This window comes from Engraulis encrasicolus, chromosome 8 (genome assembly GCF_034702125.1).
Source record: "Engraulis encrasicolus isolate BLACKSEA-1 chromosome 8, IST_EnEncr_1.0, whole genome shotgun sequence".
In the NCBI taxonomy this organism is placed as follows: Eukaryota; Metazoa; Chordata; class Actinopteri; order Clupeiformes; family Engraulidae; genus Engraulis; species Engraulis encrasicolus.
This window is the reverse complement of record NC_085864.1, coordinates 19,237,255-19,259,754: the sequence shown is the minus strand read 5'-3', so window position 1 is coordinate 19,259,754 and position 22,500 is coordinate 19,237,255. Positions and strand designations below refer to the sequence as shown.

The 22,500-nt window shown below is 44.6% G+C and overlaps 1 protein-coding gene across 3 annotated transcripts in view; it reads right to left on the bottom strand.

The window, feature by feature from the left end:
- limk1a (LIM domain kinase 1a) overlaps positions 1–22,500 on the bottom strand; it is a 90,656-nt gene that overhangs the window by 51,390 nt on the left and 16,766 nt on the right. The window contains exon 1 of one of the 3 annotated variants that reach the window (XM_063205118.1): positions 12,661–12,995. The exons of 1 other annotated variant lie outside the window; for it this stretch is intronic. In XM_063205118.1, the coding sequence (XP_063061188.1) occupies positions 12,661–12,695 (35 nt within the window). In that variant the 5' untranslated portion in view covers positions 12,696–12,995. Of the gene's footprint in view, positions 1–11,406; positions 11,829–12,660; positions 12,996–22,500 lie in introns of those variants that run through there. One more of the 3 variants, XM_063205115.1, reaches the window with a different exon arrangement.

The window sequence follows — 22,500 nt, the reverse complement described above, 5'->3', positions numbered from 1 at the left end:
TGTGTGTGTGCGTGCTGCGGTGTGCAAGGCTGAGGTGAGCTTCTAGACCGGGTGATACTGGCCTCTATTCAGGCAGCCATGTGACCATGTGGTGATGCCACTACCGCCTAATAATAGTCAGCTGTATTCACACTGCTGCCCACTAATGCCCAGCGGTGTTCCCGTTTCCCCCCCTGAACATTTGCTAGACAAGGTGGGGGAGTTGGTCTGTATCAGGGACATGGGCCTACTATCACTGTAAAAGATGGTTGTGCAGTTTCATATGCAATCCCTAAAAATAAATAGCTTATGCGTTTAAAACAAAATCACAATTTTTCCAGTTGTTTTGGCCGATATCATGGACATGATGTGACTATCATCACTGGAAAGACCATGCTCTGCAGTTTGTTCATAAAAAAGACGTCATGGAACCCCTAAAAACAAATAGCCAAAAAAAAAGGAGTCCAACATCTCCATCTCCACAGGAAACATAGGCAAGGTGGTAGATGAATGTTGTCAAGGTGGCGGCCTCAACTAGAAAGTGTGCTGGGGAGATCCTGGCCTGGTGGTATGCCTTATTCCGTTAAGGCACAGCGTTATACATTTGCTGTTACTAGATTGGCAATGACCAAGTCATACTACAATACTACAGGCCCTGTGTTATATCATAGTAGTGTAGCACTATGGTTTTCAATGACTATTACAGTGTCCTACAGGTGGAACGCCGTGCTTTATGTGGCTACAATACTCACACTGCTGTTGCTCAATAATAGCCCGTGTATCAGCTACATTAGTGTTTCTCAACGGGGGCTTTACAGGCCTTAGAGAGCACTTAAGGGGGGGGGGGCGTTGAGAGTAAGACGGCAGAGGGGGTCACAAATGGTGTTGGGAAAGTGAATTGAAGCGGCATTGTTTTCACAAAAAAAAGGTTGGGAACCACTGAATTACACAGATAGAGAAAAATATGGCAGCCAAGCAGAGAGAAATGCTATGTTCAGGACAGAACGTTCCAATGCACGCCAACAACAACAGAACACCAACAACAAGGGTGCACCCTTCTCCCCTCCAACGCGCACACGCATACACACACACACACACACACACACACACACACACACACACACACACACACACACACACACTGGCACACACACAAACACACACACACACACACAGACACACACACACACACACACACACACACACACACACACACACACACACACACACACACACACACACACACACACACACACACACACACACAAACACAAGCAAGTAAGCATGTAGAAATGCATGCACGCACACACGCATGCACACACGCACGCACGCACACACACACACACACACGGACGGACACACACACACGCACAAACACACAATCCCACCCCCTCCAAAGAGGATTTTGCGAGCGCCACATTCTTGGGGTGCCACTGCCATACAATAATAAACAAGAGGGGAAGGGGAAGGAGGACGTGGGAGGAGGAGGAGGAGGAGGAGGAGGAGGAGGAGGAGGAGGTGGAGGAGGAGGAGGGGGGAATTCCCAGCATAGATCTAAGCATGTCTTCACAACAAGCTGGAGGAGGGAGGGCATTTGTAAGGGGGTATTGGGAAAGGGGCTGGGTATTGGGGGACAGGGGATATGGGATAGGGGTGGTGGGCATTGGGGGGGTATTGAGCTGAAGGGAAGAGGCGTGTGTGTGTGTGTGTGTGTGTGTGTGTGTGTGTGTGTGTGTTCTGTGTCTTTGTGTGTGCGTGCGTGCGTGCATGTGCGTGCATGTGCGTGCGTGCGTGCGTGCGTGCGTGCGTGTGTGTGTGTGTGCGGAGGTGCATTTGGGGGTGGGGGTAGAGATTGGGGTGGTGGTAGTGGTGTCAGAACCGCAGACAAAAGACCAGCAGAGCACAGCACAGGCATCCAGAGGCCAAACAAACAGGCTCGCCTGCCTGCCTGACTGCCAGCTGGGTACCCCCTCGGTACCCCCTCTTCTGCAGGCATTAAACCCTGTTTATGGCAAGACTCAGCTGCCTATGAGCTGCAACCCCAGAAATAGGGGGGGTGGAGGGCTTTGTGTGTGTGTGTGTGTGTGTGTGTGTGTGTGTGTGTGTGTGTGTGTGTGTGTGTGTGTGTGTGTGTGTGTGTGTGTGTGTGTGTGTGTGTGTGTGTGTGTGTGTGTGTGTGTGTGCACGCGCGTGTGTGCATAGATCTGTACATGTGTGTCAGTGCATTTGTATGTATGTGTGTGTGTGTCTATATGTGTGTGCGCCCAGCCCGCGCATGCATGTGTATACGTCTAAATCTGTGTCTGTATGTGTGTCATTGTGTGTGTGTATGTCTGTATCTGTATGTGTGTGTCTGTCTGTATTTGTATGTGTATGTGCGTACGTCTGTGATTCACTGTCTCTGTATGTGCGTCTGTGTAGGGGGGAATCGGGTGAAAGGAAGGAAAAAAAACAGCATGCATTCATCACTTGCCCCAGCTCCTCCCCTTCTCTCCTTCTCTGCTCCTCTCTCCTCTTGCCGAGAGGAATAGCAATGAGAGGATGATGTCATCGCCTTTGCTAGACAGCCATGACTTCATCCCAGGAGTAGTCCTAGGCCCCGCCTCCCCTCGCCCTTGCCTCGAAGCCTCGAAGCCTTCGCAATCACCCGGGGTCCTCCCAGGAAATCAAGAGCCGGCCAATAGGAAAGGCTTGGAACTCTCGCCTACTGCAAGCTCAGCAAGCCGGTCTCGGGGGTTAACCCCTCGAGTGCCAACGTGAGCACATACCATTCAACACAAAACCACGCGTGGCATAACAGCAGGCATGTGCTCCCTGTTCCAATAACAACAATAACAACAACAGGCAGACAAACACAACAAAGGCTAAAAAAGGGAAGCTCTTTGAGCTTTTTTTTCAAAAAGCAACACAGCGGCGTGCCTGGAATTGTTTTGCCGACATTCCGGGAGGGGTGGCTACTGTGGGGGCCAATGTGAGCTGCTGTTGAGCTTTGTAGCTGTGTTTGTTCCGGAACATATCTGTCGTTCCAGAATTAGAATGCGGTGCATCAGACCACAGCAGGTACAGAGGACCGTGCGGTGTGTGTGTGTGTGTGTGGGGGGGGGAATGAGAGAGAGAGAGAGAGAGAGAGAGAGATAGAGAAAGAGAGAGAGAGAGAGAGAGAGAGAGAGAGAGAGAGAGAGAGAGAGAGAGAGAGAGAGAGAGAGAAAAGAGAGTAAGAGATCTAAGATTAACTGTGGAGGGGTGATGATGTCTGTGTGTGTATGTGAGCGTGTGTGCATGCATGTGTGTATGAGTGCTGGTTGGTTCTTTTTGTCTACTAAGCCCCTGTCGGACAGCCTGTGACTCATTGCACATTCTGTCTGTCTGTCTGTCTAGGGGTCTGTCTGCGTGTGTGTTTGCCAATCCATCCTACAATATGTGTCTACATGTGTGGTGGAGGGGGGCTAATGAGAGAAGCAGCCGTTGCTGTTCTCCTGTGCAACCACTCCCACCACTCTGTGAGTCACTCACAGGAGACACGTAATACCTGCCAACCAGGACAGGAGTTGTGTGTGTGTGTGCCAACGCCAAGGCTTTCAACAAACAACAAAAACAAAAGTTCTGTTCACGTCAGCCTTGGGAATTAAAGGCCTTTACACAAACACAAGGACATTCTGTACAAGAATAAGCAAGGAGAGAAGGGGACAGGCGCACACTGAAGTGAGATTACTTCCAAGCGCTGTATGGGAAGGGAAAACATAGGGCGTGTTATCGGGGCCAGGCTTAGAGTAGAAGGCCATTGTGCTTCTTATCAAAAAGAGGGGTGACTTTTCCACTGTGAATGTCAGTGCGCGTCTTGTGAAACAAAAGGGGAAAGTTTCCGTAAATGACCACACCACCGTCTGCACCAGCAGACAGACCACTACCCAGACCAGTGACGGAACAATTTTTCACAGAGCCCAAAGGCAGAGCAGTGATCGGGGCCCCCAATACGGTGTGCCAAGTTCACAATACGGCCCCCACCACCAATGCTGGAGGGCTCTGGGCCCAGGGGCAAATGCCCTGCTCGTACCCCGCAATAGCTCCACCAATGACCCAGAAAGCTTAGCCCGACCTTTCAGTTCAGAATTCAGTTCAGTCCAGTTCAAATAGACGCCAAGCGCTCTTTCAGCAAAGCCAAGGCGGACTATTAAGACTTCCCAGTCAAATGTGCTGAGAGACAATGCCCACTATTTTGGAAAGGGGTTGTGCAAGATGTTGGCCTTTTAGTAACTGACCACACTACACACTATCTGGATGAGAAGACAGAGTGCCTGTCCAGACTATTTAACCTGGCATTTCAGTGCCGGATGAAGACATTCAACCAGACGCCGCCACACTCTTTCAGTAAAAGCCAAGGCTGAACTATTAAAACTTTTCAGCCAAATGTGCTGAGAGGCAATGCCCACTATTTTGGAACAAGTTGTGCAAAAGGCAAGCCGAGGCAGGACTATAAAAACTTTTCAGTCAAATGTGCCAAGAGACAATGGCCACTATTTTGGAAGAAGTTGCGCAACAGGGATTCGCCTTTCAATGGCATGATGTCATCAACTGCCACTGTTACTAAGTTGCAGACTTCCAAGCAATTACGACTACAGTATCGAAACGAACACAAGTATCATAACAATAAGCATATCATAAACATATCAGAAGCATATTAAATTTATGAATTTCCACGGGAATTGATAAAATATCTCTACTGTACTTTACTTTATTATGCCCCAATGTACTCTACTATATTCTACTTACACTAGTACAAAAACAATACTGTACATACATAGAGAATAACAAAAAATATGAGTGTTTAGAATTTGACTATTCCCCCCCCATCATCTGCTAGGAAGGGGTGGAAGTGAGAGAGTATCTGTGCCCTGCCCTTCTCTACTCTACTCTATACTTACACTGACACATAAAACTGTATGTGTTACTTTCAGAGAGTAATGCTGACTGTATTTCTCTCATTTAAGAGTGTTTGGAGTTTGACTATTTCCGCCATCATCTGCTAGGTAGAAAAGTGATAGTGCCTCTAATCTATTCTTCTCTACCACATTTCTACTCTACTTACACTGAGGCAGAAAAAAATGCATGTTACTTTTTTGTCTCCTTTGAGAGAGTTTGGAGTTTGACTATTCCCCCCATCATCTGTTAGGTAGAGAGGAAGTGCATCTGAGCACACATTCTTTTCTAATTTCATTTGGAGATAGTTATTTATTTCTTTTCTCCGTTCCTGTTTGCCCCAGGACAACATCTGCCCAACAAATCCGCACATCCTTCCGGAGCCAGGTTTAATTTGCCAGGCTGCCTGGCTGGTGTATGTGTGTGTGTGTGTGTGTGTGTGTGAGAGAGAGAGAGAGAGAGAGAGAGAGAGAGAGAGAGAGAGAGAGAGAGAGAGAGAGAGAGAGAGAGAGAGTGTGTGTGTGTGTGTGTGTGTGTGTGTGTGTGTGTGTGTGTGTGTGTGTGTGTGTGTGTGTTAGAGACCGACCGATCGATCGGCCGGCCGATTTAATCGGCCGATTTTTGCTATTTTTTAATGAATCGGTTTTCTCATTTGGTTGCGCCGATTTTAAGGTCGAGGTCACGTGCTTAAAATGAATGAAAAACGAACAAAATAACAGTCGAGTGGCTCCCCCAGCTGTGATCCTGCCCCCATAGTTCACTTCAGGGAGCCGTTCAAAAGAACCGGCTCCGTGAACGTCACACCTCTCTATCAGGCACACCTCTCTCAGGCACATCAGCGGGCAGCTACTGGGAGCCCTAATGCTGGTGGTAACCAGTGTGAAGTTTACCTCTAAAAAATACAATAGGAAGTAAAAATCTAAGCGAAATTTTAACAAAAAAGGATGCAAGTCTGACATGTGATTGACTTTCACTCCATGTCTATTTGTTTTCAACGGCAACGGAGTTGAAATCAAAGTTGCTAGTGGTGTGTGACCACGAGTGCCTTTTACCATAGCCTTCCTACAGCTGCTTATACTTCAAACTGAATAGCGGTTAGCGTTAGCGATTGCTTAGCACTTTTATTTGTGACTTTAACCCACAGTTGGAATAGTATCATGCTATACTGTAAGCATGTTGCGCATAAGTGACATTATTTTTTGATAGCTTTGTGAATCCATCCTGTAAAATTGCCTCTGTGGCTGTAGCAAGTTAGCTAAACATGCTAGGTTACGACAGAACTTGCTCATTTAAACTGAGGGAGGCACAGAGAGGAGAGCTGCCTTTGTTTACATCGCTGCCTGCGTGCATGTGAGATAGAGGCACTTGATCTGATTGGATCAGCACGAGTTTCACATTGACCCATGAAGTGCCAGGGAAGTAGTGGTGGCTATAATAAGAATTAAATACAAATTAAACAGCTTATAAACATGCACTGATTGATTGTAGGCAACAATAAAATAACAAGATAATAATAAATAACAATTAATAATAAGCTTAATTATTAACCATGTAGGGGAGAGGGGGGCACAAAGTAACGGTTTTTGCTTTTGAGCTGATATCTTCACATATAAGGCAGTTACGTTATTTATTTTTTTAACACATGAAACGTACACATCTCTGTTACATATTAGCACTGGTGGTTTGTTATAAAAACCTACCATTGCTTTACATTTTCACTGTTTGTGGAGGATGTAAAATGTTACATTTTACCCCACAGGTAGTGTAAGTTGTAACAGGGGGAGGATTAGTTGTAACACATGCTGAAAATAGGCTATGTATTTAAAACAATGAATTCAGTATAATTTCACCACAAGTGTGTTTGTTTATACATTTACGATACTTAAAGATACTTTCTTACCAAAGACACTAATAAAAAAATAAATAAATAAGCTTTAGAGGCCAAGGGCGCCTGGAGCCGTACGGCCGTACGCACTGTGCGTACCTTCACCAGTGGAGGAAGTTTTTTTTTTTTTTTTTTTAAATAAATATTACGCCTATTGTGTCTTCTATGAATGTTGTGACAATGCAACATATTATATGAGAAGAAGCAGCATGAAGCAAATTAAAGAGCAGAGACTATGGTTGGGCACCATTAATTTACAAAGGCAGATAGCCTGCTTTTTGCTTCTGTGCGTAAAACTCGCGCGCTCCTGAAAAAAAGATACAGTAACAAGTTCTAGTTCCATCAGCGGAATTCTAACTTGAGCGGCTACCTCCAGTCAGACATAGCCCACAAATTTAAGTCTAGTAGTTCTAGTTAGCAAAGACAGCTCTCCATTTCCCACTTGGAATAACACATAGCCTATGTCGTGGCGTCGCTGATGGCAGAAAAATCAAATAACCGAAGTTAATGTCTTGAAAGTGACAAGTTTCAATCGTAGCCAAAATCCAGTTGTCATGTGGGCTAGGAAGAAGGCATTGGATGGTAGCAGTACAGGTAGGCTAAGCTGTTTGAATTCATCACTGAGCCCGCCGCGGCAAATATTATAGGGTACTTTGCTTCTGGTGTCATATTTCCTAAAGTATTTTGGTTACCGTTCTGTGTATTGTGGCTTTCTACAGAGACGGTTTTATGAGAGGTACGGAACTTTGCTTTGTAGCCTACTAGCTTCGGACGGCAGCACTGACAGCTGGTTAGCTGTGTGCTACGCAAATATATTATGTTTAGGAAAGCATTAGTTCTAAAGCAATTCTGCATGTTTTGATGACATGCAGTTTGGGTGTTTTCTAATGCTTATTGCGCACGTTTTCCTGTTTGCTGACATGAACAGCATTCTGCGATTTGTGTGCGAGTGCGTGGTTCTCTTGTGAGTGCTCTGTCTCTATTGCGCATTTGTTATCAGCCTGGACTAACATTCAGTGCACTCCCCGGTGGGTTAACAGGCAGATGTAGTCGCTTTCTGCCTTTTCTTGCACAACGTGCCCGGGCTTTTTATGGTCCCAGCTCAGCCATTGTGACGTGAACTTCATTCATCATGCTGCAGCAGACACCTCTGCGCCAACTTTCTACCCGAGTCGAAAAGTATAGTAACACTTGAAAAGTTGTATCTTGATGGCGTCTGCCATAGCCTATGTTTCATCCCCATGCCATGCACGAGAGAGAACACAAGTGCATGCAGGCCTTCGTAGTAGCATAGTCGGGGAAGTCGCTGCAGTTCAATGTCGCAGTTAAAAAAAAAAAAAAACATAGTAATAGTAAGCGTAGGCCTATGCATGGCTGCACCCACAGAAGTGAAACGCCAATATAGCCAAAAGGTTTTCAAAACCGTATAGGCCAACACCTTGTCAACGTCAACAAGTTACCTTGTTTCCTAGCCTAAAGCAATAATAAAAATTGACGACTGATAAAGAAAACCACCCCAGACATACTGACTATACTCCAATCCTATATTTTTTGTTCTCCTCCGGTGTCATCGTCCGCTGTCATTTCTTCTCCGGTGGTTTTTTTTTTTTGGGGGGGGGGGTTGGTGCGTACCTTACTGATCAAGTCTGCAGGCGCCCCTGTTAGAGGCTTTAATTTTATTAGTCATTAAAAATCACAAAATCCAATCTCACAGTATAGCTTAATAATAACTTTTATAAACACTCATTATGAATAATATTTAAATAAATAGAGCCATACTTCAAATAAAATGTGATAGGTTTGCATTTGTGTGCCAATTTTATTTCACCTTTATTTTACCATTGACAAGAATGAGAATTTCACTGACATTTACCGTGTTACAACTAGCCCCCTTAGCCTCGCCCATGATTATTGTCAACCTAGCACTGGCTACGAAGTAGCAACAACCTTCATTATGGTATCATTTTGTAACTGAGAAAACACAGTATCCTGCAATATCGGAATAGTTTTGGTAGCTTGTACCCTTGCTTCACTAATCAAAAAACAAGCGACGTGGAAAAAAACACTTTCAGGGTGCTAAAACACACTTTGTGGAATAACTCAAGGAAATCTCAACGAAAATATTTGAAACTTTTCTGAAGGCTTCTGTTGACTGAAACAGTCGTGTTTACAAAAGTAGGCAGAAAATGATTGGTCCGTCTTGATAAAAAGTCCGTGTTACATCTTGCCCCCCGTTAGTTTGTGCCCCGTGCTCCCCTACATGTGGATAATTCATACAAGTGTATTACACTGACACAATATTTATGCAATTTGTGTTACCTTTTCTTACATTGCCTCTTGAAAATATTGGAAATAAATCATGGGCCATCAGACAGCTTTTGCCTCCCTTGTGTATTTGTTACATTGAACCGGTCATCTCACAGCTAATGTGCGGCCCGGCCCCTTGTTTATTTTCCTGTATTCGGCCCTCACTAAAAAAGTTTGGACAGCCCTGGCCTACATAATATTTCTACTAGGCCTATCTATATGAATATTAAGGGTGTAAATAGAACATATGTTACTTTTAATTAATAAAATACATATGTTATGGATAAATAAATGAAAAAGAATATTGTTTATATACCGGTATATTTTTAGCATGCCAATTAAGGATAATATGATGGCATATCGGCCCCAAAAATCGGCCCAAAAAATCGGCTGGTCACATCGGCCATCGGCTGACTCTGACCTCTAAATATCGGCATCGGCATCGGCCATAGAAAAACCCATATCGGTCGGTCTCTAGTGTGTGTGTGTGTGTGGGAACAAGACACAGGGAGGAGAGTGGAGAGGAGGAGTAGATGACAACACGGCACAGTACAGCACATTGCGGCTCGGAACAAAGACTTTTTAATCCCGGGGTTGCATGTTTAATTTCTTCCGTGATGTTATGAGCTCACCTCTGTGCGTGCGTGTGTGTGTGTGTGTGTGTGTGTGTGTGTGAGAGAGAGAGAGAGAGAGAGAGAGAGAGAGAGAGAGAGAGAGAGAGTGTGTGTGTGTGTGTGTGTGTGTGTGTGTGTGTGTGTGTGTGTGTGTGTGTGTGTGTGTGTGTGTGTGCGTGTGTGTGTGTGTGTCTGTGTGTGTGTGTGTGTGTGTGTGTGTGTGTGTGACCTTGTGAGAACAAGCTATGGTAGTAACAATCTCATGCTAGCAACAATCCTCACGCCAGTCAACAATCTCAACAACAATCATCTGTAAGACAACCCAACCCAACCCCCATACACAGTAAACACAATTCGGGGCTAATTCAACACTTAGAGAGTACTCAGGAACCAAATACACTCTCGAAGATGTTAAATCAACTCTCTAAAGTGTTGAAGTAGTACTGAAATGTTGTTTTACAGTACAGTCTCATGACAGGCAGGATAAACATGTCCGTCACGCCAGGAAAAAGCACAGCAATATTAAAACATAAAGTCATGCTGGTCTTAGGGGTAGATGACGAGCATTTCAGTCAATGTTTAGACAAGCTCTAATCCCACACATGTATAATGGCGACGTTTGAAAGTTTCTTAAAGAGGAACTGGTGGTCGGCAGCTCAGCTTAACAACTCGCATGCACACTTTTGCACGCACACGCACGCACACGCACGCACGCACGCACATACGCACGCACGCACGCACACATGCATACACACACACACACACACACACGCACACATGCATACACACACACACACACACACACTTCAAAGAAGGGAGGTGGGGCAAGCTTTGTAATGATGTAAATAAGACTTTAAAAGCCAGGCGCAGGACAGTCAGTCCATCGGGTGAGAGCAATATAAACTATGATCTTTCCCATCGCAGCGAGGCACGCAAGCAAGGCTTGTGAAGTGAACGCTGTGCCACTATGACTAGAGAGCTCTTTGATGATGGGGAGGAGATGGGAAACAGGTGTATGCCGTCTGCGTCTGACACGAGCTCACTGTGAGTCACTCACCCACCGCTCTCAGGGTGGACTTGGTGAAAAGAGAATGATAAAACACTGAGCTGCCTCTTTCTCTCTGTCATTGTGGCTTTGTCACGTAGCTATATCTGCCCAGGGTCTTGCGAGAAAAAAAGGATGTGAAACTACCCTGGTCTCTGAACCACTAAAGTACACATTGATGCTCTCAGTATGGTTCCTCTATCTATCTATGTTTGTATAAAACAGATATGCTGTATATTCATCAAATGAGCTAGAAGGCTAAGTGTGACATCCCAATTAGTACCCAAGAAGTAAATAGAATCGTTAGTTTACTGGTCTCTTGAAAACACTTTTTGTAGATTCACCATACAATCTCTTTTACTGCATTTATATGAAAGCTTTTCACATACAGTACATACACATATGCACATATCTTTCACATCAACGAAAACTGCCGTCCACTAAGCGTAAGTATCATGAATAAAATCAAAGGACCACTTTGTTTCCTGTCACTGCACCTCGCTATCAGTGAAACCTCTTTCACTTTTGACCCTCACTTCCACCCCCAACCCTTCACCCCCCTTACCCCTTCACCCAAACCTCCAAAACACCTAACTTCCCCTCCCTTACCTAGCCATAGCCACTCCTTGACCCAGCCCATGTGTGCCGAAAAGACTTACTTTCTCCCCCACAGTCGGCTACGGTAGCGCTGGTCTCGTCGCGACATCTCTCCACGCAGCGTGAAGCCCTGGCTCTTGTGACACTCAGGAAGCAGATTCATGGTTGAAGTTCAGCTCAAAGCGTCACCTCAAGGTCGCTAAAACTGGCAACTAAAGGTCGCTACAGTTGTACGTCTCAAAAAGGGATGGGTGTCTTTTTTTCAAATCTCCCTCGCCTCTCTTGTTATGTCTATCTCTGTCTCACGGTCTCTTTCTCATTTGAGCTCAGTCAAAGCAGCTGCTAGCTTTTTGTTTCGTTGGTCTTTTTTTCCTCTTTTCCCCTACTATTTCCTGTTCTGCGCTAACTCATGCTTTCCTTGGGAGCAGTGGTGACCCCTGACACCAGTCCTTTTCCTGTCAGTCCCCTGCCACTAGCGGAGGGGCCCCCTTCTTCTTACAGTGAGAGAGAGAGGGGGGGGGGTAGTTAGAGATAGAGGGAGAGGGAGATAGGGACAGAGACTGAGACAGAGAGAGAAAGAGAGAGAAATAGAGAGAGAAAGACACAGAGAGAGAGAGAGAGAGAGAGAGAGAGAGAGAGAGAGAGAGAGAGAGAGAGAGAGAGAGAGAGAAAGAGAGAGTGGGTGGTGGCGTAATGCTTTTTTCAAAGTGCAACAGCTCTTGGGAGAGTAGGGTACACTTCCCTTTCTGTGCTACCTGTGACAATAGATAATAGTGTGCATGGAACACATAGAGATTATCAATCGAAGAGGAAAGGAAGGCACATAAACACAAAAAAACACATTCACTCCCAACAAGCACAAACACGCACGCACACCCGTACTCACGCACGCACGCACACACACACGGACACACACAAGCACACATACACACACACATACACACCCAGCACACAATTTGGCCTGGACACGGCTCAGCAGCACAACACATTCATCTAGAGACTCCTCCGGCCCCCACAAAAGAGCCTTTCTCAGTTCTCCCACACACTCAATCAGAGAGAGGGGCTGAATAAGAGCAGAGAGACAAATAGATAGAGGAGAGAGAAAGAGGGAAAGAAAGAAAGAGGGAAGGAGATCATGAGAGAGGGGGGAAGAGAGAGGAGTAATAAGAGAGTGAAAGAAAGACAGAGAGAGGGGTGAGAGAGGTAAAGAGAGAAAGAGTGGGAGTGAGGGAGGAGGGAGAGGGAGAGAGAACTGCTCTGAAAACACTTAAAAAAAAAAAAATCAAAATTTTTCCTTTTCATTTTGTTTCTTTTACCTCCGCTGTCTTCTTTGCCAGAGTGTGATATCCATTGGGCCGAGAGCCGTCAAAATGAGGTAAAGAAGTAGAGAAGAGGAGGCTTAGGATCTCAGCTTCTTCGACGCCACGCAGCAGGCAGGCAGACAGGCAGGCAGGCTAGATCACAGCGAAGGCTAGCTATCACAGAGAAGGCTTCAGCTCAAGTCAAATCCCAGTCTCGGAATGGGGTGAAATGAAACAGCCGTGCGCTTTGAATGGAACATTTATGCCTGCCAGTTCAGTTCCTCTATCTGGTGTCACGAACGTCCACCTCTGAGCACATGTGTGTTTGTTTGTGTGTGTTTGTGTGTGTGTGTGTTTGTGTCTATGCATTCGTGCATGTGTGTTCATGTGTGTGTGTGTGTGTGTGTGTGTGTGTGTGTGTGTGTGTGTGTGTGTGTGTGTGTGCGCGTGCGTGTGTGCGTCTGCGTATCTTTATTACTGCACACACATCATGAGATGGAGAATGAGGAATGGTAAAAACCCCACTAGGCGGGTTTATTCCTCCTTTTGCGGACAAGCATCAGCTGAACAAATGAGAGATCTTGTCTACTCTTACTCCGTCTGTCACATGCACAGTTAAAAAAAACTGAGAAATAACGCTATGTCATAACAACTTGATGCTCAGGTGCTAAGACACAGCCTCTGTTGGTCCCTAAGTCGGCCATGGTCAGAATGGTATGACCAATACGTACGTTAGCAAAATGAATTCCTGTAAATCACATGTTTTCTGAAGGGGAAATGGTGTGCACTGAGAGACTACACATGATAAAAAAGAGACCAAATCCACTTCATCTTGCTGTATGAAACATCAAGAAACACTGTGGCGCAGCACGCTAAGCCCCCCACATTTGGGCTTGTATGCCCACGGGGACCCCGGTTTCTCTGTCCCACTCGCTTCCTGTCACCATCTCAGACTGTCCTGTCAAATAAAGGCATAAAAGCCCCTAAAAATATATTAAAAAAGAAAAAAAAAGAAACATCAAGAAACAAGAATCCTTATTATGCAGTCTACCCTATTATGCAGTCAATTATCCTTATTATGCAGTCTACTGTTATTCATGTGCAAACTACTTCATGAGCTTTCAGTAACAAAGTGCTGAGAATACATGTTGGGTACATGTCTATCTTTTCGAAAGTTCCCTGATGATGTTCCTAGATGGAAACCTTGCCGATACCCTCATGCAGCAGATGCGCCCGTCGAAGGGCCTATTCACACTTTGCCGAAAACACTCAACTACATCATAACAACATGCCTATGACAATGCAGAGAGTCTGAAGTAAGCGATTCAGACTTGATAACTATTTTGATGACAATAAGGTTATAACAGAGGCTCTGGTTTAAATAGTGCAAATGAGGACAGGGTGTGGGAGTTTTCTTTGTAACCTCGGTGAACATGGCTATAAATTGTCCTACTATAAAGGAAGCCACGACTCTATCTCATCTGCAGGGCATTGGGGAAAAGTTTTGGTGCTATTGCTGGTTACCGGTACGTGCTGTTTTGCTTTCAGGGCTGCAGTGATATGAAATATGCTGACTCACGATCCTGATTGGGAGTCTGACTGACACAGGACGTGCATGCCCAACCCTCTTCCTGCTCCCCCTGCGCTACCACCGCTGCTCTTTTGGATCTCTGTGAGTGCAGAATAAATTATTGTGGTTGTCGTGTCAGTCGAGGTAGTCAGCCATACAGCCATTTTGAAAATCAATTTCCAGAAGCCCCTAGCTGGTTTTTTTGCATCGTTGTTTTCTTTTTAAATTCTAGCAGTCTATTGGTGCAGATAGAATCACAACTAAATCCTAACACCGCTATGCCATTTATTGCAATGACAGGTCATTATCTTTTATGTACCTTCTTTTGAGTCATGTCTACACCTTTTGTCTACTTTTTCATGCACCTGGACCAGTCAAAATCCTCTTTTGGGATAAGAACATTTGAACACATTTATAATAGAGGGTCTGCATGCAAGAGGTAATGTCTTTGTTCATTCGGGGCCATTGGCAGGCATGTCCACTCTTTGCTGGAAAGACTCTTTAACTAAATCGTAACAACATTGTGAAGACATTATTAATAGCCTTAAGTAACAGATTAAGACGGCATTACAATTTTGGTGACAATAAGAGGCTATGCGCAAATTAGTTGCACTTCACAAAAGCACTATTTCATTCAGTCAGGAAAAAACTTGTTTTGCTCACATCCACAGAGGGGCAAGGCCAACTATAATGCGTAGGCACATCGAGCACAAAAAAGCAAAAAGGGAAAAAAGCACAAGTTGACCGGTTTGTCCTTGAGCAGCGATTTCGCTTCCCTCTAGGTGCTTGTTTTGCTTTGTGTGTGTTTCTCTGAATCTTTGGTGTGTGTGTGTGTGTGTGTGTGTGTGTGTGCATGCATGCATATGTGCATGCGTGCCGGCATGTGTGTGTGTGCGTGTGTGTGTGTTTGTGTGTGTTTGTGCACAGCACTGCTGCTCTGGGCCTAACCTGCAGCATGGCTGATGTGCTGACAACACAAAGCCCCTCTCCTGCTGTCGCACTGGAGTCCCCCACGGGGGGGAACCGGGCCTGGAAACTATGTAGCCAGAGAGACACATCATGTCCAATGAACCTGTGCAGCCTCAAACTGCCTGCAAGAATGTTGTTTTTCTTACCGAACCTTTATGTGTGGAAAAAAAGTAAAAAAAAAACATAAGACAAGCCTGTTCTGGCGAGACGGGCTGCTGCTTCGTCAAGATGTGCTACCGACAGAGTGTTAGCATAGCCCAAAACCTAACGCTAACGCTAACTCTAAGGGTCGCGACTGTAGTGCGTTGTAATGGCTTAGTAGCTCATCTCGACGAGTAACTCACATCGACACGTCACCGACACAGCCTCACACTGCCGGGAAGAATGTTGTTTTTCATACTGAAGCTTTGTGTGTGGAAAAGAAGTAAAATAAAAAAGCCATTCACCAATCCTCTTATTGCTTCACTGGGGAGCGCTTACACAGAGCTTAAGGGCCAAGGTGTTTCATAAATACCAACGCGATGATGGAATCGTTTTTCTGCTCAAGTTCCTTTAATTACGACTGCGAAAATGATAGCACGTTACCTCATTTTCAGATAAAGTGCTCGAGAGGAATGCAAGAACAAAATCTCGCCAACCGTCAAGCTTTCAAGATGGAAAAAGTAAATCCTGTCAAATTTCGATGATAACTTTACCTAATAACTGGAAACACCTGTTTTTGTGTTTCTTTAATAACCATGTTGCCACCTCTGTTTTTAACCTCACATTTTTCACATTTCAATTCTGCATGTGGAAAAAACCCTCAGGCAAGGAAAGTAAACGGCACCTTCAGGACGAAATAGGTCGATGCAAAACTCCGTATTCACTGAAGCAATATGTCACACATACCAGTAATTAACTGTCAGTGACTGACACAGACTTAAAAGGCTACAAGGAGATTACATGCAAAGGCTGACCCTTCCCAACACCTTCGCTCCCCCACTACCACCACCATCACCATTACCCCCCACCCTACTCAGTCACACCAGTGAGCACATACTCCATTTATAGATCCTCTAACACTGATGTAATGTTTTCATTTCAACATGTGGCGAAAGAATATAGGGGCTTAGAAATGTTTCCTCCACATTGGTCCTGGTGGTGGGTCCGTCCGTCGGTCTGTGTGTTTGTCTTTGAGGAGACGATGGTCAGGCCATGCTGAAAGCTAGCTGTGTGTGCTGGAAGTTGCACAGCTATCCTTCAGGAGTCTGGGGACCCAGCGTTGCTGACCACTCATCCAACGCAGCTCCACTTTCCCATGAAGTCAAAGCTCTGCTCACATTCTCTACGACCCACTGTACTGTTCCCCCCAACACCACCACCCCTCCCATCTCCACCACCCCAGGGGACATCTTCAAGCCCAGTGGTTTTCAAACTGTGGTCCGGGGCCCAATGGTGGACCCTGAATGTATTGTTAAGTGGGCCTGGAAGTCATTTTCTAAAAATGGAAATAATATTTGTGTGTGTGCGGCTGTTGACTATTTTTTTTTCGGTTATATTGTTTATTGTTTGGATAGGATGTGGGCCCCAAATATTTGTGAACATTTCAAATGGGCCCCAAGTTGCAAAAGGTTGGGAACCCCTGTTCTAGCCCTTCAAATAATCTCTGCTGTGTGACTTTGTGCACCCCTCCCCCCACCCGTCGCCCCCAACTTTTTTATTGTTGTCTTCAGCAGGCTACAGTATGTCCTTCCGCAAGTAAGTAGGTCTGAAAATAAAACTACACAACACAAACATAAACCTCATGGGAGTAAGCTCTACTTCTTCTTCCTCTCCTCAATACAAAGTCCCTGTCCTCTCTAACTTTGGCGTGCAGTCAGCTGAGTGTTAGGGGATTTATAAAAAAATAAAATAAATAAATAAATAAATAGAGGAGCGGACTTTAAATCCTTTCCATGACAAGCTACCCGTCAGGAATTTCATCAGGGTTAAGCAAACGTGACATCCATGTTGTATGTATGCTATGTCATAGTTATTTTAATATTAAAATACCCTACAGGTCATGTATGTATAACACTGTGTGTTTGGGTGGCCTATTTAAAGGAATATGTAATGCTGAGCACAAAAGAATGGTCATTGAGTCAAATTTCATCAGGGCTAAACATTTTTCCATGTGGGGGAGCATTTATGCTACGTCATTATGATTTTAATTCTGAAAAACCTACAGGTCATGCATGTACAACATAGTGTGTGCTTGTGTGGCCTAGATAAAGCGATACGTAATGCTGAGCACACAAGAATTGTTGTTGAGTCATGCGTGGACCCATAACCACATGGTCAGGGGCTTGGAGCGGTGGAGACGCATGCATGCACATGTGCACATGAGCGATTACATACACGTACACGTACACGTACACGTACACGTACATGTATACAAACACATACACATACACAAACACAAACGCATACAGCACTATACACACATACACATACAGTGCTGTACATATATGCCTACACATACAGACATACATACACATACACATACACATACACATACACATACACAGCTGTACACGTACAAATACACATTCACTCCCCCACACCTCCACAACCTGTCTGCCTGTCTCTAATAGGTTGCCTTCCAATAAATGACTACTAGCGGTGCTCAGATGCCTTACAGTGGATTTGTTTGTGCTTGTATTACAGTTTGATGAAGGACAAGGGCAAAACATATTGCCAATAAACCCATATTTGGTAGCATTACTATTTGCACTCCTTTTCAGTTTAATCTTTTTGGTCCAGTACCTGCACTCGTGGAATGTGCGCATATTCTCTGCCCTTTTAAAAAAAAAAATATATCTATGCCGTGAACAAAACTTCAGTGACCTCATTTCCCTGCCACCAAAACCCCCTGTCCTCCGCCCTCCCCAACATCCTGTCCCCACCCGTGTGTCACCCTCACACCAATGGCGTATTTGCCATTGAGGAAAGGGAGGACGATCCTCCCTCAAAATAATAAAGCCATATCTTCCAGTAGGCTATAAATTACAGAAAACAAAACGTTATTATTATATCTTTGTTATATAATTGTTAGTATTTTATAGCTATTTAGCGATAAAAACATATACTTTAGCGCTTCTAATTCACATAATAGACCTTGGAGGACCGTCCTCCCTTCCATCCTCATTGACTTCCATTATAAATGGTGAAATTTCGGCCGTAGCGCGGGCTTTACTTTTTAACATTGAAGTGAATGGAGCTTAGGGAGGACTTTCCTCCCTTTAGGCGGGTCTAAAGCCATGGAAGTAATCTGCCTATCAGCGAAGCTGAATTTATCAAAAGCCAATCAGAATATGATGACTTGGGTTTGACAGACGACAAGCATGGACTCGTCGTCATGACAACGATATACAAAGCGAGAAGAATGCGGCAGCAGTCAGATAGTGTGGAAGTTTTGGAGTAATTCGCCTTTGGCTAAGCCCCGCCCTCTTTAGTTACAGTTGCTAGGTCGACCAGATAAACTTTCAATGCTGAGATCAGAGTCCTGCACCGGGTCGGGTACCCACGGTACCCACGGGGTACGGGTAAATAGTTGCCCAAATGGGCGGGGTTTTAACGTTCTGAAAGTTCACGGGTGGGTATGCGGGCGGGTAGGTTAAAATACGGGGGGTAGCTCGGGTAGCACTTCAATCAAAATGGTCATAGTACTAGGAGGCTATTTTCTTTTTATCTATTTAGATTTAGATTTAGATTTTTATCTATTTAGATTAGGGATGTGCACGAATACTCGAATGTCACAATGAAAACTACTGCAGGGTTACATTAAATTAACCTAGTAGCTCCCCTGTATTCTAATTTCTCTGGTAGTTCTAGATACGATGCTCATCTTTCATTTTCAAAACGAGTGTGTCTGAAAGCGTCCCGCCCCCGCCGACACGACACACACACAGCCAGGGAGAAGCCACGCATCTTGTGCATTTCAGGAATGGGCATTGGGCATTCATAAATAAATCGTGGACACTGTAAATCTGCAATTGGTGATGGTTTTGTAAACATGGACTGTCATCTGCAACTGTTCGGGAATAATGTCACATCAATTTGCGTCTGATTTTGGCCAGCGTAAACTTCTGCAAGGTAAGCTAGCCTACTTGTAATGCCTAGCTGTTTGCCAATGTCAGCGTCAACAATGGCAGGTTATTTCAATATCTCTAACGCTAATAATGATAAGCTAACAAGCGAAGTAAACTATGAGTACTCTTTAGCTGAAGCGATTGTATCTGGCCCACTACACTATAATCTGCAACTATTTGGGGGTCGTTTCATATGGCGTTGCTTCGGATTTGTAAAACAAACTTTTCCGAAGTAAAAGCCACCCCCTGTAGCCGTGCGAATCGGGATACTGTCTGTCAACACTGTCAGCTAACTAGTTCTAATGCAGTCCAACTAGTGAACAACGGTTCAGTGGGGTTTACTTTGCCGTGCCACGAGAATGGAAGGAGGGGAAGGGAGTGAGAAATATTTCTCGTCACGGACGCACAGACTCCCTCTTCCTGAACGTGCTGCTGGACGTTCAGAAGGTGTAGCCTACACTCGACACAGCATTTTCTAGCTATTGCTCCCCCCTGCCGGTGCTGTAGATGGAAGGCCACTGTAAATAAGTATTGAACTCTTTATGATACGTCGGCGGAATTTAGGCTACATGTTTTCAAAGGATGACGGTGGGAGTCCATCAATCAAATGCACATCCCTAATTTAGATTTATCTATCTATTTTACCTATTTTTGACATCACCGCAGCCGTTATGACATCAGTCACGTCATGCCTACTTTCGATTTGAAGTATTTTTTTCACGGGCACGGGTGGGTAACGGGTAGAATATTAACGGGTCCGGGTGGGTACGGATTTAACTTTGAAATTACCACGGGTTTACGGGTGGGTGGGTAATGCACTGCACGGGCATGGGTGGGTCCGGGTATGAAAAAATGGACCCGTGCAGGACTCTGGCTGAGATATCAGCGTAATTTAAGCAGTGACTGCAAATCGCAGCAGTTATTCACCCCTAATAAATTAAAAAGACCTCCATTCATAGTATTTGGAATATAAGTATTTATTTTCTGAACGGTCATGCGATGCATCACAGCTGTTGTTTATGGGCTCTTCTCGCATGGGTATCGATAGGCATTGTAACCAGCACCATGGTAAGCTGAGCTCTCATATCTTTTGAGCCCTGACTCAAACTTGCTAGACGAAAACGAAAATCACACAACGTGATGGCTGTAGTAATCTTCAAAGCTACCACAACAATGTGTAACATTAACGTTTGGCGTTTATATCTTCAGTAGCTTAACAAAATCACGTCCATCAGCTGCTAGTCAAAACACTCCTGCCGTGACCGATAGTTAACTTTGCTAGCGGTGTTTCTTCATTAATTAGATCAGAAATCCAAAATCCTACTCTGAAACAGGTTCGTGGTTTGTTTACAACCTTACTGAAAAGTGACACGAATGAGATGGTGGCATGATCGGAGCACACAAAGTATATTTTTGATCCGTGTGCTTTTCTAGTCGAGTGTGCTGCTGCCGAGACCCTTCAAAGCAGACTATCCAGCTGCTTAAAGGGTAACGTTTAGGTTAAATGTATAACTAAATATATATATGTTGTCAGGAGAGGTGTTTTGAAACATATATGTGAAATTCACAGTCTATAACAAAGCCAAACTGCAATATTTTTATGAAAATGTATCATTTTACAGCTACTTCTGAAGTATTGGGCTCCTCACTGGCAGAGCCTTTATGACGTAGATAGAGGGAGTCCAACTAAAGTTCTGGCTCAGCTCTCGCTTGTGGATGTAGGCTTACCAACCATTTTGGTTCTAGTAGAGAGGCTGGAAAAAGTGGACAGTTATATTGAAAATGGTCTATTACTGTGTTTGTGCATTGTGTATTAAAAAAGACAGATCAGCGGGTCTATCGGTTTATCTAGAATATGAAACTGTTCTGGGTATCCGCGCTGTCTGTGGCCATGCGTAATTTGCGATTATAAACAGGGGGCGATATCTAGGCCTATCTCTCCTTTGCTTTCACATGAGAGATGCATTTCATAGGCAAATCTAAAATAGTCTCAAAGTAGACCATTACATAGGCTACTTAGAAATAGCGACTACTTTAATATTTGTTTCCCCCAAAAACGGCATTTGCCGTGGAGTAATAACGACATGCCTGCCGCCTAAATGGACTTGCGCCCTCTGTCCATGGTGCTGAAACCCGCGGCACTACTCCTTTGTGAAGCGCGTTACAGTTTCACGAGGGGGTTGGTTTACAGGCTACAAAAAGATAAACTATATAATAGGCTATGGTTGAAGGCCCTACCCCTTTGCCGACAATGATGAGAAATAACATGGTCACTCACTGTGAGTGGCATGGCGTCAAACGTTTCCTACTCGGTGCAAAACAATACTCATAGCACCCGAGAAAAATGTCCATGTTGTAAAAATGGCATATAGACTATATTCAATTTCAGTTCACTGTTCAGTAGGCCTATTACATGAAACTTCAATAAAGCTCATCCACATGCAGGTCACAAAACAATAAACCAGGCGGCGGGACTCTTCGATTATATTCCCTCCAAAAATGTCCGCATGTCACAAAAAACAGTTATTTGCATTGTCCGTAATTATACCAAACTAAAAAAGTATTCCCGTAGGCTAGAAGAAATCAAGTCCTTCAGATGCTATAATCCCTCGTTACAAAACTGAAACAAAAATGCCAGCACAATTACCTATTCCTACCTATTTTTGCATTGCGAGCTGTCCACGTGGTGTGGTGCTAGGGGCGAAATGTGCACTGGCAGCACTCGTCGTTGAGTTTGGGAGATGTGGATGCATGTCTCCCGCTGCCCGTCAACGTCTAAAGACAATGTCTCGTGATAGTGGTGGGAAATGCAATGTCATCTCATAATCATCTCATATGCGATGTAGGCTCGAAGCGTGCATACGATTTCATCTTGGCCAGTCAGAGATGGCACCAGTTTTTTTTAAATGGCTGCACCCTGTGCGCCGGGAAGGCTGTTTTCTTAAAACTAATACAGAAACCTGCTTCATCATTGGCGGGTATGCAGTGACTTAACTGTTTGCGCAAGAGCCTCCAGTATAAGCACCTGTTCGGCGTGATCGAGCACAGTCGCAACAGTTGCAACCTCGCGCATGCAACTCCATTAAAACGTGGACTTCGGTATGAGGTCTATTCTGAGCAATATGAACCAATCGAGTCGGCTTTGCTATTAAGCAAAATACTTCACTATGTCTACTTTACTATGAGGTTATTATTATTATTATATTA